General features: G+C 42.8%; 1 protein-coding gene across 9 annotated transcripts in view; it reads left to right on the top strand.

Annotated features, from left to right (window-relative positions):
• The first annotated feature begins 1,097 nt into the window (after positions 1-1,097).
• Positions 1,098-18,498, top strand: part of PML (PML nuclear body scaffold) — a 52,684-nt gene continuing 35,283 nt past the window's right edge. For all 9 annotated transcript variants that reach the window (XM_042235267.1, XM_004017861.5, XM_012098711.4 and 6 more), the window contains exons 1-2: positions 1,098-1,311; positions 3,540-4,006. In XM_042235267.1, the coding sequence (XP_042091201.1) occupies positions 1,177-1,311; positions 3,540-4,006 (602 nt within the window). In that variant the 5' untranslated portion in view covers positions 1,098-1,176. The remainder of the gene's footprint in view (positions 1,312-3,539; positions 4,007-18,498) is intronic.

The following is an 18,498-nucleotide window of genomic DNA, read 5'->3' as shown; positions in this document are numbered from 1 at the left end:
CTCATACCTGCCCACCAGCTCTCCCCATTCCCTACTGCCTCAGATCCACCAGCCCTTTCTGCTGTCACATCAGGCATCATCCTGATGCCGTCATCTCCACTCAGCGTCCTCCCAGTCTGACTCGGGTCCCTCCTCTCATCCCACAGCCACTGTCCCAGACCACCTGGCCCTAGGTTGTCAGAGAGACTGTCCCAATATACACAATGGACATGGTTGCTTGTTTTCAAACCCTTCACCAACTCTCTGTGGTCCATAGCCCTGGTCCATCTCCTTAGCCTCATCTTGCCCAGCCCATCTTGGTCTGACATCATGCATGGGTCCCCTCTTGAATCTGAAAATAACCAAAATGAGTTGCTTGTTTCAAAACTAGTTTCGAAACAGCTTCTGTTTCAAACCTCCATGGCTTTGCATATGCTGTTCTCTCGGTCTTAAGTGTTGCCCACCCATCCCCAGCCTCTGAATCCCTGGCAAATTCCCACCATCACTTCAAATCCCAGCTGAGTGATCTCCTGTCCAGCCAGTCTCAACACTGTGAAAATCTCCCTTTGGGGGACTGCTCCTGCATTAGATCTGGGGTGGTTCAGACGCTAAAGAATCTGCTTGCAGTGCAGGAGACCTGGGTTCCATCCCTGGGTAGGGAAGATCCCCTTTAGAAGGGAATGGCTACCCACTCCAGTATTCTTGCCTGGAGAATCCCATGGACAGAGGAGCCTAGAAGACGACAGTCCATGGGGTCCCAAAGAGTCGGACACGACTAGAAGACTAACACTTTCCCTTTTTTTCCCAAAGTAGGAGCCACGCGTGGCCCGGCTGTGTGGCTCTTGCTCCCAGCTGAGGGCTGGCACGAAGCTGTGCCAATGTGAGCTGAATGAAAGATTCCAAGCCGAGGGCAGGGACGGCCTCCATTCTGCACAAACATCAGTTCTGCCGCTGTCCTGCGTGTGACTGCTCTTCTCTCCCTCCTCGCCGCTCTGGGCGTGTCTTCAGGACCGTGGGCCAGCCTCTCCGACCCTAGAACCGCCGGTAGCTAGTGTTTCACTTCCTCTGGGAGGTGGGCCCTGAGCTGGCACCTCCCCTTTAGGGCTGCTCGGGAGCTCAGTGTTCTGGCGCCTTCCTCGGGTTCAGTTTCTCCGCTCTCGAAGAGCGAAACTGAGAATCGAAACTGCGCTGGATTCCATGCAGCAGGATCCGGAACCTGCCGGATCTCCGGGGCCCCAGCAGGACCCCGCACTGCCCCACTCCCCCAGCATGCCTCCCCCGGAGGCACTCTCCGAAGGCCACCAGTCCAGCCATAGCGACAGCCCCACAGAGGTACTACTGCGTTTGGGAGATGGGGTTGGGGCTTTGTTAATTACGTATGGTCGGTGGAATAGAGGGACTGGGGAACTTGACCAAGTACCTTGAAAAATGACGTAAAGAAGGGAGACCAGGTGCGAGGGTCCTGATCTTCTCGGCTGGGTTAGGGGTCGTGGAAAGTAGAAAAGGGGGCCAGCATGAGTTTGAGGGGAGAGGTCTCTCTGGGTTGCGATTCTCCACGAGCAGCGGGGTGATGCTAAGAGTGAGTGGCACCCCGGACCAGACTCTTCCGCCCAAGTCTCTTCCGCCCAAGCTGGCGACATGCCTCTTATCCCCTACCTCAGATGAAGGACCACCTGTTAAGGAAAATGGAAGTAATAGTCTTATCGCACCCGCCTGGCAGACCCGGACAAGCTCCAGGTGTGGACAAGCCAGAATCTTTGTCCTCAGATCAGAAAGTGGGAAAGAGGTGTCTTGGCTAAGGCCCAGGATTCCTGTGGTGTCTCCTCTAGGAAGCTACTTGGATCCTTTTCCTGGAGCACCGTGCTCCCTCAACCCCCATCCTGAGGAGTTTTTTAAGGGTTTACTGGTCTTTTCCTGCACAAACTCCCCACCCCCAAAGGAAGTGCTTAGATCACTTGCTCTGTTTTCTTCCAGCCCCTTTTTACTCTCCTTCATGAAAGTACAAATAATATTGCATTAACTTTTATTTGTTGCATTATAACACCTAGGAATAATATTTACCATACTAGTTAACATGTTCGAGTATTTCTCACGTGCCAGGTACTGTATTATGTTACCTATGTTTTATCTGTTTCTAGGTGTACAATTCAGTGGCATTAAATGCATTCCACAATGTAACCATCACCACAGTCAATTTTCAGAATTTTTTCATTGAAACAAAAATCTGTACCCTTTAAGCTGCTCATTCTCCTCTTCCCCCTGGCTGCTGCTGCTAAGTCGCTTCAGTCATGTCCGACTCTGTGACCCCATAGATGGCAGCCCACCAGGCTCCCCTGTCCCTGGGATTCTCCAGGCAAGAACACTGGAGTGGGTTGCCATTTCCTTCTCCAATGCATGAAAGAGAAAAGTGAAAGTGAAGTCGCTCGGTCGTGTCCTACTCTTAGTGGCCCCATAGACTGCAGCCTACCAGGCTCCTCCGTCCATGGAATTTTCCAGGCAAGAGTACTGGAGTGGGGTGCCATTGCCTTCTCCCTCTTCCCCCTAGCTGCTGGTAACCTCTAATCTACTTTCTGTCTCTGCATTTGCCTAGTCTAGATATTTTATATAAGTGGAATGCTACAGTATTTGTCTCTGTGTTTGGCTGGTTTTACTTAACATGATGTCTTCAAGGTATTTTCATGTTGTAGCATGTATCAGAATGTCCTTTTTAAGGCCAAATAACATTCCATTGTATGTATATACTACATTTTGTTTATCCATTCATTTGTTGATGGACACTTCAGTTGTTTCCACTCCTTGGCTACTGTGACTAATGCTGTGTACAGAATAATGGATGTACAAGCATCTGGATCCTGTTTTCTGTTCTTTTGGGTATATAGCTGGGTGTAGAATTGCTGGGTCCTATGGTAGTTCTATGTTTAAGTTTTTGAGGAACCATCAAAGTGCAGTAAGCATTTTTTGTGAGGTTATATGACACACATTTAATGAATCTCCTTTTTTAAAGTCCTGTGAAGGCAGGGGTTTGTCCTGGAATCAGGGGTCCCCAAGTTCCAGGCCACGGACTGTCACTTGCCCTGGCCTATTAGGAACCGGGCTTACAGTGGCAAGCAGCCAGCAAGAGAGCAAAACGTCATCTGTATTTACAGCCGCTCTCATCACTTGCACTACCGAATTTTCACAGTGGAAACAGAAATAAAGTGCACAATAAATATAATGCATTTAAATCATCCCTACATCACCCCACCCATAGAAAAACTGTCTTTCAGGAAACGGTAACCTAGTCCCCAAAGGGTTGGGGACTGCTGCTATACATCCGTGTATCTTGGGGCCTGGTACTGTGTCTTATGAGAAACGGATGCTCAGTAAATCATGGAGTGAGCGTGAGAAGGCCTAAGTCAATGGAGGACTGGGATACTGATAAGGCTGGGTTTTTGTGTCATCCGTTGACAGCTTGGTATGAAACAGGAAGTGCCACTCTCAGCGTGCAGCCACAGGGTGGGTGTCCGGTTGGGTGGGGCTTCCTGGGACTTCACGTCTCACCTCCCTCCCTGATTCCCCAGCAAGCCACGGAGGAAGAGTTCCAGTTCTTGCGCTGCCAGGGCTGCCGGGCAGAAGCTAAGTGCCCCAAGCTGCTGCCTTGTCTGCATACGCTGTGCTCAGGATGCCTGGAGGAGTCCGGCATACAGTGCCCCGTCTGCCAGGCTCCCTGGCCCTCAGGTGCCGGCGCGCAGGCCCTGGACAACGTCTTCTTCGAGAGCCTGCAGCGGCGGCTGTCGGTGTACCAGCAGATCGCACGCGAGCAGGCGTTTTGCACCCGCTGCAAAGAGCTGGCCCACTACTGGTGCTTCGAGTGTGAGCAGCTCATCTGCGCCAAGTGCTTCGAGGCGCACCAGTGGTTCCTCAAGCACGAGGCCCGGCCGCTGGCGGAGCTCCGCAGCCAGTCGGTGCGGGAGTTTCTGGACGGCACCCGCAAGTCCAACAACATCTTCTGCTCCAACCCCAACCACCGCAGCCCTATGCTGACCAGGTGAGCAGGCTGGCCGAGGGTGGGATGGTGCATCCAAGGGCGAGGTAGAGGGTGCGGGGAGGAGAGACCCAGAGCCTCATAGCTGGGGCGTGGGTCAAGGAGCTTCTGAGGCCTTGCAACTCACAGTGTGGTCCACACACCAGCAGCATCAGTAGCGACGACCACAGTTTACACTCTTCCCGTGCGAATGGATGGATAGTAATAGTTCCCAATTTCCCCTCACAAGAAAATAATGCTGCAGAATCATCTTTTCACACATATCCAGTCATTTCTTCAGGATAAATTTTTAAAAATACGTTACTCGGTGAAGGGATATGAAAGTTTTACATTTCGATACATGTTACCAAACTGCCCTTTAAAAACTCTTAAAGAGTGAAATTTTCCATAAGCACTGCCACTCAGTCTCCCTATAGCTAGGACTGTAGAATGAGATGTGGGTAGTTAGTTCCTGGCTCAAAAGCACTCCCGAGCGTCCTGGGAGGATCTGTATGAAGAAAGTCAAGTTCCATTTTAATTATTTTCACCGCGCAGCACAGGAATTTAAGTTCAGGTTTTTTTAGACAGATAAAATGCATTAATACGGTTCAGAAAATTGCTAACAAGATTTATAGAGAGAACAAAATCTCCATTCCATTTTGTCCCACATCTGCCTAATACCCATCCCTTCTCCCTTCCCAATTCAAGGTTAACCATTGTTACCAGCTTTAAAGGGCGTCCCTTGTGGCTCAGCTGGTAAAGAATCCACCTGCAATGTGGGAAACCTGGGTCCCTGGATTGGGAAGATCCCCTGGAGAAGGGAAAGGCTACCCACTCCAATATTCTGGCCTAGAGAATTCCATGGACTGCATAGTCCATGCGGTCACAAAGAATCAGTCATGACTGAGCGACTTTCACTTTCACCAGCTTTAAAACTTTCCAGAGTTTATGAATATACACGCAGATATAAGTATATAGTCTTATAGGATGTATTGTTCCCTTTTTTAGCAAAATGATAGCATACCTGTGTGAACTTTTAATGCTCTCTTCTCACGCAACTACAATAGATAGCTGTATACGATTCTTGGGGAATCAGCTTACAAAGTGAAGGTATTCCTTGCCCATAAGGGGCACACTCAGACAGAGCTCCATTCTGGCTAAACTATAACTTGCTTGCTTCCTGCTAGGAGGTTTACCACCTGTACTACCAGATTCCACAAGGGCTGATATTATTGTTTGAGTTTGGATTTCTTTATTTATTATTGAGGCTGTCCAGTGGCTTTTCTTGTGTTTATTGGTCATTGAGCTTCTTCATTTGTGAATTGCTTGCTGAGGTCCTTTGCTTGTTTATTTGTTTACTCTTATAAGAGCTTGTTATAGTGCCGACATTTTTCCTGTGTTGACCTTTGTCATTCATTTAATATGAGGTGTTGTGTTCAAGTTTTTACTTCTATATAGTCTAATCCATTAATCTCTTCCTTTATGGTATCTGGCTTTGGTCATCCTAGGAAAGATTTTGCCTATGCCAATACTGAAAATATTTACTTATACTCTATTTTAATAGTTTATTTTTATTGTTAAATCTTTAATTCCCATGGAACTTATCTTTGTGTGATGTGAGATAGGAACACTCGCTTCTCATTTCTCTCCAGATGGAAAGCCAGTTCTCTCAACAACTTTCACTGAATAATCCACTGTTTTTGTTTGATTTTTCCCATTTTTTTAAATTGAAGCATAGTTGATGTACAATATTCTTTAAGTTACAGGTGTACAGGATAGTGATTCACAATTTTAAAGGTTATACTTCACTTACAGTTATTATAAACCATTGGCTATATGCCCCATGTTGTACAATATATCCCTCTAGCTTATGAATAATCTGCTCTTGGCTTTGATCTAAAATGCCCTTTTAATCTTGTACTACATGTCCATGAAGTCATGAATATGTTTGTAAATCTCTGTTCTGCACCCACAGAGTGCAGAACCAACTCCTATGCTAATCCTCACTGCTGTAAGGCATTCAGTAGCTTTATATTTGGTGGGGTGAATTCCCACTCTTCAGAAATAATTTTGCTTTTACAATTTGTGCAGCTTCTTTGGCTCTTACGCTTCAGGCAGCTTCAGAATTCACATGTTCTTTGGGATTTTGATTGAGATGGAATTAAATCCTGGACGAATTGACCTCATCTCTGGTTACATCTTTTGGGTTTGAAAGAGAATTCCATGGACTGCATAGTCCATGGGGGTCACAAAGAGTCAATCATGATTGAGCAACTTTCACTTTCACCAGCTTTAAAAGTTTCCAGAGTTTATGAATATATACACAGATATAAGTATATAGTCTTATAGGACTTATTTTTCCCTTTTTTAGCAAAAAGATAGCATACCTGTGTGAACTTTTAACACTTCCACAATTATCTTGAACTTTTAAATTATAGTTAAATTTATAATATGTAGTGAAGGTCCCTGGTGGCTCAGCAGTAAAGAATCTGCGTGCAGTGCAGGAGACTCAGGAGACATGGGTTAGATCCCTGGGTTAGGAAGATCTGGAAATGGCAACCCACTCCATTATTCTTTTTTTTTCACTCCATTATTCTTGCCTGGGAGATCCATGGACAGAAAGAGTGTGGCAGGCTACAGTCTATGAGGTTTCAAAGAGTTGGTCACAACTAAACACACGCTGCCTATGAGACAGTATGTAATATTATGAATAGAATCTTTTCCATTATAGTTTTTAAGTGATTATCATTAACATTCACTAATATGTATGTGTATATATCTATTGGAGAAGGAAATGGCAACCCGCTCCAGTATTCTTGCCTGGAAAATCCTATGGACAGAGGAACCTAGCCGGCTGCAGTCCATGGGGTCACCAAGAGTTGGACACACCTGAGTGACTAATACACACACACACACACACACACACACACACGCACCCACGCACGCGTGCACGCGCCCTCGCTCTATATCTAGCCATCCTATTGGGCTCTTTTATTCTTGTTTTTCCATTAATTTTTTTTAAGATTTTCTAGGTAAATAGTCATATCACCTAGAAATAATAAAAAGTTTTTCCTTCCATTATTCATATATATTACCTTTTTGTAGCTTTGTTTCACTAAATTGGCCAGAACTGCCAGGGCAACATTGTATAATGTGAAGTGGTTAGAAAAGGCAACTTTGCTTTGTACCTATCTTTCATGAAAAAGTTTCTTATGTTTTCATGTTCAGTTCAGTTCAGTCGCTCAGTCGTGTCCGACTCTCTGCAACCCCATGAATCGCAGCACACCAGGCCTTCCTGTCTATCACCAACTCCTGGAGTTCACTCAGACTCACGTCCATCGAGTCAGTGATGCCATCCAGCCATCTCATCCTCTGTCGTCCCCTTCTCCTCCTGCCCCCAATCCTCCCAGCATCACAGTCTTTTCCAATGAGTCAGCTCTTCTCATGAGGTGGCCAGAGTACTGGAGTTTCAGCTTTAGCATCATTCCTTCCAAAGATATCCCAGGGCTGATCTCCTTCAGAATGGACTGGTTGGATCTCCTTGCAGTCCAAGGGACTCTCAAGAGTCTTCTCCAACACCACAGTTCAAAAGCATCATTTCTTCGGCACTCTGCCTTCTTCACAACCCAACTCTCACATCCATACGTGCCCACAGGAAAAACCATAGCCTCGGGTATGATGCTTATTGTTGATTTCCTTAGGTGACTTTTAAAAATCACATTAAGAAAGTTGCCTTGTGCTTCTAGTTTACTAAGAGTTTTGTTGTTGCTGTTGTTTTGTTTTAACTTGGGGATGGGTGTTCTTTGGACTCTGACGGTGTCCTTTCACTGTTTAGTATGTATAATGAATGATATTACTAGGTTTCTTTACATTGCACCATTATTTTAATTCCCAGGAGGAAAAACTATTTGGTCATGACATACTATTATTTTAATTTCTAGCTTGATTCCATTTAGTAGTATTTTATCTAAGCTATTATCTATATTTATAAATGTGATCAATTTTATGCATATATACGAGATACATCATATCATATATGATATGTCAAGTTTCCTTGTCAAGTTTTCATATCCATTTGATACTAATCTCTTTCAATGAGTTTGTAAGCTTTTTTGAACATGATGATATATATAAATTGCTTAGCATAGTGCCTGGCACATATTAAATAGTCAATAAATGTTAAAATACTATTCTTATAATTTCTCTGTTGTAGAATAAAGGACATAAGCAATCCAAGCTTACAGAAGTTTCTTGAAACGCAATCTGAGACAGATGCCCTTTTTGGAGAGTAGATTTTTTTCCCTTTTTGTGGAGGGTCATGGATCAGATTTTCTGGAATGTTTTCTAATTCATCTTGAGTTATCTTACAATTTAAATATCTCCTCTGTACCTGTAATTGTGTCCCCTTTCTTATTTCTAATGTTGTATGAAAGTTAAAGTGTTAGTCGTGTCCGACTCTTTGCAATCCCATAGACTGTAGCCCACCAGACTCCTCTCTCCGTGGGATTCTGTAGGCAAGAATACTGGAGTGGGTTGCCATTGCCTTCTCCCAGGGGATCTTCCTGACCCAGGGATCAAACCCGAGTCTCCTGCACTGCAGGCAGGGCCACCAGGGAAGCCTCCTAATGTTGTATATTTGTGCTTATTTTAGTGATCTTTTCAAAGCACTAGCTTTTTTATTTTTTTTGGTCTTTTTATTGCTTGCTGATATTAATTGTTTCCTTTTTTCTAATTAATCATTTTATTTTTAGCATCATTATTTTCTTTGTTGTACTCTTCTCTCATTATTCATCTAACTGAACTGAACATCTAATTCATTTACTTGCTATCCTCATTGTTTACCGCATTCTTCTCTGAGTATAACATTGCCTGCCTTTCATAACTTTGACAAGTAGTGTAATCATAGTCAATCATTTCTCAAATATCTCTAATTTCAGTCTTTTCTCTTTTTAAACATTTTCTCTTTGATAGAAGAGTTTGTTTGGGGAAGAACGTTGTCAAAAAGTTTCAAGTGGCTTGTGTTGTTTGATTTAAATATGTGATGTTAATTTCTACAATATGGTCTACTAGTATTTAAGAGTTGTATCTATGACTGTGTTGAGGTTTTCTTTGGGGCCTACCATATGCCTTTCACTAGCATATTCCTCAGATTTTTTTTAATGTGTATTCTTTGTAGAGATGTATCTATACCTCCTCTTTCTACTTGTTTACATTTTTAACAAACATATTAGAACATATGTGTGTATGTGTATCTCTCTCACCATCAAGAGTGAGTATGTATGTGTTGTTAGTTGCTCAGCTGTGTCTGACTCTTTGCGACGTTATGGACTATAGACCCCAGACTCCTCTGTCAATGGAATTCTCCAGGCAAGAATACTAAGTTGACATTCCCTTCTCCAGGGGATCTTCCCAACCCAGGGGTCAAATCCAGGTCTCCTGCATTGCAGGCAGATTCTTTTCCTACTGAACTGTCAAGAGTAGATTCAGTTTAGTTCAGTTCAGTCACTCAGTCATGTCCGACTCTTTGCGACCCCATGAACCACAGCACCCCAGGCCTCCTTGTCGATCACCAACTCCCGGAGTCCACCCAAACCCATGTCCATCGAGTCGGTGATGCCATCCAGCCATCTCATCCTCTGTTGTCCCCTTCTCCTCCTGCCCTCAGTCTTTCCCAGCATCAGGGTCTTTTCCAATGAGTCAGCTCTTCACATCAGATGGCTAGAGTATTGGAGTTTCAGCTTCAACATCAGTCCTTCCAATGAACACCCAGGACTGATCTTTCAGGATGGACTGGTTGGATCTCCTTGCAGTCCAAGGGACTCTCAAGAGTCTTCTCCAACACAACAAAAGCATCAATTCTTCGGCAATCAGCTTTCTTTATAGTCCAACTCTCACATCCATACATGACCACTGGAAAAACCATAGCCTTGACTAGACAGACCTTTGTTGGCAAAGTAATGTCTCTGCTTTTTAATATGCTGTCTAGGTTGGTCATAACTTTCCTTCCAAGGAGTAAGCATCTTTTAATTTCATGGCTACAGTCACCATCTGCAGTGATTTTGGAGCCCAGAAAAATAAAGTCAGCCACTGTTTCCACTGTTCGCCCATCTGTATGCCATGAAGTGTTAGGACCAGATGCCATGATCTTAGTTTTCTGAATGTTGAGCCTTAAGCCAACTTTTTCACTCTCCTCTTTCACTTTCATCAAGAGGCTCTTTAGTTCTTCACTTTCTGCTATAAGGGTGGTGTCATCTGCATATCTGAGGTTATTGATATTTCTCTGGCAATCTTGATTCCAGCTTGTGCTTCCTCCAGCCCAGCGTTTCTCATGATGTACTCTGCATATAAATTAAATATGCAGGGTGACAATGTACAGCCTTGACGTATTCCTTTTCCTATTTGGAACCAGTCTGTTGTTCCATGTCCAGTTCTAACTGTTGCTTCCTGACCTGCATACAGGTTTCTCAAGAGGCAGGTCAAGTGGTCTGGTATTCCCATCTCTTTCAGAATTTTCCACAGTTTATTGTGATCCACACAATCACATTACAACTGCTCTTCCAGATAGGATAAAAGTTTTAGCGTACTTTTTCTTCTCTCCTTCCATTCCCCCTTTCAGATATAGTTGGATTAACATGAAATTTTATCTCTAGATTATTACCAAATCGTCTATGTCTTTTCTATTCTAAGCATCCTTTATTGACAGTTAATTATCACATTATAACCCACTTGTTATTTATAATCTTAGATTCTAATTGGTGTTGTTGCCCACAAATTTTTTTCTATAATATCTTCCTCTATCTTCAATTATTTAATGTTATTCATTTCCCAGTTGACTGGAATACTTCAGGTAAATTTGCTGGTTGATTTTTGGAGCTTACTTTCCAGAACCTTGAGTATCTTAACTTGCATATTCTTTTGCTGTCACATTTATGTATGTGTAATGTTTTTTGGTTGTGCCATGCAGCTTGTGGGGTTTTAATTCCCTGACTAGGGATCAAACCCAGGCCTTAGGCAGTGGAGTCACATTTAAAGGAAAGTTTAGCTCGTTGTAAAATTCTGAGGTCACAATCACAAATCTTTCGTCTTGGAATATATAAGCATTGCTTTGTAAATTTGTGGCCTTTGGTGTTGCAGGTGAGAAAGTCAATTATTGTCTATTTTTCCTCTCTGGGTAAATTGGTTTTGTTTTGTTTTTTTTTTTGCTAAGGATTGTTAAAAAGATTTTAATTTTATTTTTCTTTGTTGCTGCATGTGGCCTTTCTCTAGTTGCAAACAGAGGGGCTGGGCGTCTCATTGCAGTGGTTTCTCCTTGTGCAGCACAGGCTCTAGGCGTGCGGGCTTTAGTAGTTTGGGCACATAGGCTTTGTTGCCCCCCGAGGCATGTGGAATCTTCCCAGACCAGGAATCTAACCTGTGTCCCCTGCATTGGCAGGTGGATTCTTAACTACTTGACCACCGGGGAAGCCCCTTTTTTTTTTTTAATTAATTTTTTTTTTAAATTTTAAAATCTTTAATTCTTACATGGGAAGCCCCTTTTTATGTAATTTTTCTTTATTCTTGAAAATGATTCTTCAAGTTATAGGTCTTTTCTTTTTTCAGTAATTCTCTCTGACATTGTTGAACTGAAAATTCAAGTCTTTCTTCAGCTCAAATTGTCTTCCACTTTTTTTAATGTATTGATCTCTGTTCATTTGCTTATGTTTTTCTTTTTACAAGTATTTGTGTGTGTGTGCGGCTTTTTAAAAATTAATTTTTTATTGGAATATAGTTAATTTACAATGTGATATTAGTTTCTGCTGTATAACAGAATGACTCCATTCTATGCACACATATATCCACTCTGTTTTAAATTCTTTTCCCAAATAGGTCGTTACAGAGTAGTGAGTAGAGTTCTCTATTCTAAACTGGAGCTTCTTATTCGTTATCTGTTTTATATGTAGTAGTGTGTTTCATGCAATCCCAATCTCCCAATTTACCCCTCACCCCTGTTCCCCCTGGTAACCATAAGTTTGTTTTTTACACCTGTACCTCTATTTCTGCTCTGTAAATAAGTTCATTTGTATCATTTTTTGGAATCCACATATGAGCGATATCATATGCTATTTGTGTTTCTCTGTCTGACTTACTGTCACTCACTGTGGCACTCTGTATGCTTAGTCATGTCCAGTTGTGGCCCCGGGGCCTGTAGCCCACCAGGAGTTCCATTAATTCCTTTACTTTGCCTTTTTTCTTCCAGATTCTCGTAGGTACTTGAATTGATTTCCTAATCCACCAGCTTTTTTTTTTTTTTTTTTTGGAGACTACTTTCTACTATTTACTACTTATGTTGAGGTGTTTTTTTTTTTTAGGTTTTTCCCCTAGCAATCATGTTTTTTTTTTTTTAATTGCCAAATAAGGTCACTGTTCTTAGGATGCTTTTTCTTGTCAGCCTGTTCTTATTTTCTTGATGTATATTCTTAAATCTCCCTAACAGGCTTAGAAGTTTTGGAAATTTTATGTTTCCTATATTACCCTTTTTTCAGTGTGAGCCAGAAAGCAGTTTGGTCCCCATTTTGGCTGCTAATTCTCCTTATAGATCCTGTGGTTCTGTGTTGTCTACTCACATGTAAATGTAAGCATCTAGATTGCAGTTTTAGTAGCTGATAGGCAGCAGTTGTATGAACCACAGTTTGTGTCTCCCACCCTGCAATAAGGACAGGATCTCTGCCAGAGCCCCAGGATGGTGGTAGCTTATGGAGGGCTTCACTTTTAGTGTGGGGGTGGGGATGGATTTCTCCCCTGGTACAATGGGCAAAGAGGTCCTTCCAGAAAGAGGACAGGATTCTTTTCCCTTGAGCATGGTAAATGGCTTCAAAAAGCTGACCATGTTACTTAAAAATCATACATACACAGCCACAGTTCACATTGTTTCACATTTTACCAGCGATTATTAGAAAAGCTCAACATGTTTCTTCTGCACAAAACCCCAGTGTCATACATAACCCACAACTTCCTTCAGCTTACAAGTCAATAATAAACCTTTCCATCCTTTGACATTGAGCTCACTTACGGTTCACACTAGGAGGCAGCATCAGAAATGGCTTTAAACTTTTAAATCCAGCCTGGGAGGGTCCTCCCTGGGACCCTCAGCATTTGGTCACCATGTCTCTGGAGTCCATTGTTTCAGCCCACATTCCTGCTACATAGCAGGCCCTCTGCTACGTGCTAGGTTATAAATATAAACAGATACTGCCCTCGACCTCTGAGGTCATAGTCTGGTGAAGGAACCAGATCTACAGTTAACAATCAAGGCTGCAAAGGGCTTTGAGGAAGCCTGTTCACCTGGGTCAGTCTGTGCCCATAGTTGCCCTTAGGACAGCTGTACTCTCCCTCATGTTTTCCCTTGCCAGAGGGCCAACGTCCCATGTGTGTTCAGGCATCTATTTAAGGACAGGAGGAAGAAGGAACACTGGGCAAGTGAGCTCAAGAAAGGCCACCTGCCCAGCCTGGATTGGCTGCTGGTTGGGGACTACAGCTTCCAAGGGGGTGTCATACTTAGGCTGATAGGTAAGGAAGCAGAAAAGGGAGAGAGCGTGTGCAAACGGAGAGGCTCCAGCATGTCTGCTGCATTTTAGGAACTCCAGGTAAAGGCTGTGCAGGACGACAGGGGCTAGAAGGGTGAGTAGGCTCAAACATGGGGGAGAGGGCTTCCCTGGTGGCTCAGTGAATAAGAATCTGCCTGCCAATGCTGGAGACATGGGTTCGATCCCTGGCCTGGGACGATCCCACGTACCTTAGAGCAACTGAGCCTGTGCCCTACAGCTTTTAAGCCTATACTCCAGAGCTGGGGAATTCCATCTACTGCGCCCACGCGCCACAACTACTGAAGCCTGTGCATGCTAGTGCCGAGGTCCAGCCCCGGTGGATCCAGGGTAATTCGAAGCGGGACGCCGTGGTGAGAGAGATATATAAATTTAGAGAGAGAGAAGGAAAGAGTTTGCAGTTAAGAAAATAGAGGAGAAAAAGAGGCTGTATTCCTTGGTTTACATAGAAAGCCAAATAAAGCCCTGAGACAAGGGGCTTACACCGTCTACGTAAGGCCACAGGCGCCTGCTTGAATAGCGGAGGGTGCCCCGCCTTGGGCTCCCTCTCGTGTGGGTCTTGGAAGCAGCAGTCCATGGGATCGCAGAGAGTTGGACATGACAGAGTGACTGAAAAAACAAAAAGTAATCGAGTTTGAGAAGTAGGATGAGATGATAAACTGGGAAAAGGGTTCCCAAGACCAGAAGTTGGGATGATTTGTAGCAGGTCCAGGGAGAGGCACCCTGGACAGCCCAGGGAAGGGTTCGGGGCAGAGGCAACAGCATGCGGTGGCCGCAGATAGCAGAGCGCAGGGGACAGGTATGAAGCCAGCCTTGAGTGGAGCTCTTTGACTCCTTGGTAACCGGAGCAGTGCTTTTCAAGTAGGAAACTCTGCCTTTTCCAGTATGGTCGGAGAATGGGCTCTTCTGATTGGATCTGCCCTCTTCTTTTTATAATTAATTTCTGTTGGAGTATAGTTGCTATTCAGTGGTGTGTTAGTTTCTCCTGTACACAAAGTAAATCAGCTGGACATATACATGCTCAATCGCTCAGTTGTGTCCAACACTTTGTGACTGCAGGGCTCCTCTGTCCATGGGATTTTTTCAAGCAAGAATACTGAAGTGAGTTGCCTTTTCCTATGCATATACATATATCCCTCTTTTTTGGATTTCCTTCCCATTTAGGTCATCACATAGCTCTGAGTAGAGTTCTCTGTGCTGTACAACAGGTTATCGTTAGTTATCTGTTTTATGCATAGTAGTGTATATATTTGCCAATCGCAATCTCCCAATTCATCCCACCCTGTCTTATCCCCTTGGGAACCATACTTCTGTTCTCTACATCTGTGTCTTACTTCTCCTCTGCAAATGAGATTATCTATACTATTTGTCTAGATTCCACATATGAGCGATGTTATATGACGTTTGTTTATCTCTTTCTGACTTACTTCCTTCTGTATGACAGTTTCTGGGTCCATCCACAGCTCTGCAAATGGCGTGGTTTTATTCCTTTTTCTGGCTGAGTAACATTCCATTGTGTATCTGTACCACATCTTCTTTATCCATTCCTCTGTCAGTAGACATATAGGTTGCTTCCATGTCTTGGCTGTTATAAATAGTGCTGCATTCAACACTGGGATGCATGTAGCTTTTTGAATTATGGTTTTCCTGGGTATATGCCCAGGAGTGGGATTGCTGGGTCATAGGGTAGTTCTGTTCCACACCCTCCTATAAGATTATTGAGAAAGAAAGAATTGTTGCAAGAGGCCAGAACATGAAAGGGAGCTCATGCCCAAGTAAGAGGACTTATCTGAGCGAGGACCAGGCCAGGACACAAGATTTCCTGACTGCAGACTCTGTCTGCACAGAGCCTGTCCTGGCACTCCCAGCCTCCACTTGCAGGCAGTCTTCAACTAACAACCAGCCCAGATGCAAGAAAAGAATTCTGCAAGTTGCTTGTTTAGAGCTGAGATTGTATTTTCCCTTAGAATTAAATTATTCAAAGGAAGCTTGCTATTTAAGCAATGTTACGTTTAATTTTTCTTGACTTTGACAAAAAGAAAAAGATATCGAAGTAAAATTAGACTTGTTCAGTCGCTAAGTCTTGTCTGACTGCAGTGTGCCTGGCTCCTCTGTCCTCCACTGTCTCCCGAAGTTTGCTCAGATTCATGTCAGTGATATTACCTAACCTTCTCATCCTCTGCTGCCCACTTCTCCTTTTGCCTTCAATCTTTCCCAGCCTCCAGAGTTTTTTCCAATGAGTCGGCTCTTTGCATCAGGAGGCCAAAGTATTGGAGCTTCAACTTCAGCAACAGTCCTTCCAATGAGTATTCAGGGTTGATTTCCTTTAGGATTGACTGGTTTGATCTCCTTGCTGTCCAAGGGACTCTCCTGAGTCTTCTCCAACACCACAGTTCAAAAGCATCAATTCTTCAGCGTTCAGCCTTCTTTATGGTCCAGCTCTCACATCCGTACATGACTACTGGAAAAACCATAGCTTTGACTATATGGACCTTTGTTGGTAAAGTAATGTCTCTGCTTTTTAATACACTGTCTAGGTTTGTCATAGCTTTTCTTCCAAGGAACAAGTGTCTTAATTTCATGGCTGCAGTCACCATCTGTATTGATTTGGGAGCCCAAGAAAATAAAGTTTCTCACTATTTCCCTTGTTTCCCCATCTATTTGTCGTGAAGTGATGGGGCTGGATGCCAAGATCTTCATTTTTTCAATGCTGAATTTTAAGCCAGCTTTTCACACTCCTCTTTCACCTTCAAAAGAGGCTCTTTAGTTCTTCTTCACTTTCTGCCATAATGGTGATGTTATCTGTATGTCTGAGGTTATTGATATTTCTCCCAGCAACCTTGACTCCAGCTTGTGCTTCATTTAGCCCAGCATTTTGCATGATTACTCTGCATGTAAGTTAAATAGGCAAGGTGACAATATACAGTCTTACTGTACTCCTTTCCCAATTTTGAACCAGTCCATTATTCTGTGTCCAGTTCTAACTGTTGCTTCTTGACCTGCACACAGGTTTTGCTGGAGGCAGGTAAGGTGGTCTGGTATTCCCATCTCTTTAAGAATTTTCCACAGTTGGTTGTGATCCATACAGTCAAAGGCTTTAGCATAGTCAGTGAAGCAAAAGTAGATGTTTTTCTGGAATTCTCTATTTTTTTCTATGATCCAGAAGACATTGGCAGTTTGATCTCTGGTTCCTTTGCCTTTTCTAAATCCAGCTTGAACATCTGGAAGTTCTCAGTTCATGTACTATTGAAGCTTGGCTTGGAGAATTTAGAGCATTACTTTGCTAACATGTGAAATGAGTGCAGTTGTGCGATAGTTTGAACATTCTGTGGCATTGCCCTTCTTTGGGACTGGAATGAAAGCTGATTTTTTTTCCAGTCCTGTGGCCACTGCTGAGTTTTCCATATTTGCTGGCATATTGAGCACAGCACTTTAACAGCATCATCTTTTAGGATTTGAAATAGTTCAACTGGAATTCCATCACCTCCACTAGCTTTGTTTATAGTGATGCTTCCTAAGGCCCACTTGGTTCACACTCCAGAATGTCTGGCTCTAGGTGAGTGATTACACCATCGTGATTATCTGGGTCATTAAAATCGTTTTAGTATTGTTCTGTGTATTCTTACTACTACTTCTTAATATCTTCTGCTTCTGTTAGGTCCATAACATTTCTGTCCTTTCTTGTGGCCATCTTTGCATGAAATGTTCCCTCGGTATCTCTAGTTTTCTTGAAAAGACCCCTAGTCTTTCCCATTCTATTGTTTTCATTGTTCATTTAGAAAAGCTTTCTTATCTCTTCTTGCTTTTCTTTGGAACTCTGCATTAAGATGGATATATCTTTCCTTTTCTCCTTTGCCTTTTACTTCTCTTCTTTTCTCAGCTATTTGTAAGGCCTCCTCAGACAGTCATTTAGCCTTTTTTGCATTTCTTTTTCTTGGGGATGGTCTTGATCATGCCTCCTGTACAATGCCACGAACCTCTGTCCATAGTTCTTCAGGCACTCTATCTTTTAGATCTAATACCTTGAATCTATTTGTCACGTCCACTGTATAATCATAAGGGATTTGATTTAGGTCATGCCTTAATGGCCTAATAGTTTTCCCTACTTCAATTTAAGTCTGAATTTTGCAATATTGAGTTCATGATCTGAGCCACAGCCAGCTCCTAGTCTTGTTTTTCTGACTGTATAGAGCTTCTTCATCTTCAACTGCAAAGAATATAATCACTCTGATTTCGGTGTTGACCATCTGGTGATGTCCAGATGTCATTTGTTTAGCGCTTTATAGACTTTGCTGAATTATTGTTCAGCATCAAATGTTCACCAGGAGAGTCCTGAGGACAGATTCATTTGCTTTTTCTGTCTTGATGCCGAAAGATACTTTTCATTCCTGAGATTTATTAATTTAACCAAGCTGTCTTAGTGTTGAGCATTTTGCATCAAATTATTCTAGACCCTATCTTGCTCCTTTAGTCTAAAAGTTCTATTTCAGTGAAAATTTCTTATGTTACCCCTCCTCCTCTTTCTTCCTCTTACTGATTTTCTTCTTGCTCTGTTACCTTTAGTATTACAGTTTTAAATTTATGATTTTATTGTTTTTCAGATTAATAATCTTAACAGTATTACTACAGTTTGGGGGAAACGTGTATGTTTAATGAGTTTTGAATGAATAGCAAAGATCAGAACCATAGTAGACCCTCAAAGCTACATAAAATCATTTTATTATCTTTTTTATAAGAGTAATTATGGTGGTACTTTTGTTGCTAAATTATGTCCGACTCTTTTCAACCCCATGGACTAGGCTCCTCTGTCCATGGGATTTCCTAGGCAGGAATACTGGAGTTAGTTGTATATGTTTAATGAGTATTGAATGAACAACAAAGATCAGAACCACAGTAGACATCAAAACTACATAAAATCATTTTATACACATTTTT

Source organism: Ovis aries, chromosome 18 (assembly GCF_016772045.2).
Source record: "Ovis aries strain OAR_USU_Benz2616 breed Rambouillet chromosome 18, ARS-UI_Ramb_v3.0, whole genome shotgun sequence".
Classification (NCBI taxonomy): domain Eukaryota; kingdom Metazoa; phylum Chordata; class Mammalia; order Artiodactyla; family Bovidae; genus Ovis; species Ovis aries.
The sequence above is the reverse complement of the archived record's forward strand: the minus strand, read 5'-3'. Positions and strand labels throughout refer to the sequence as shown.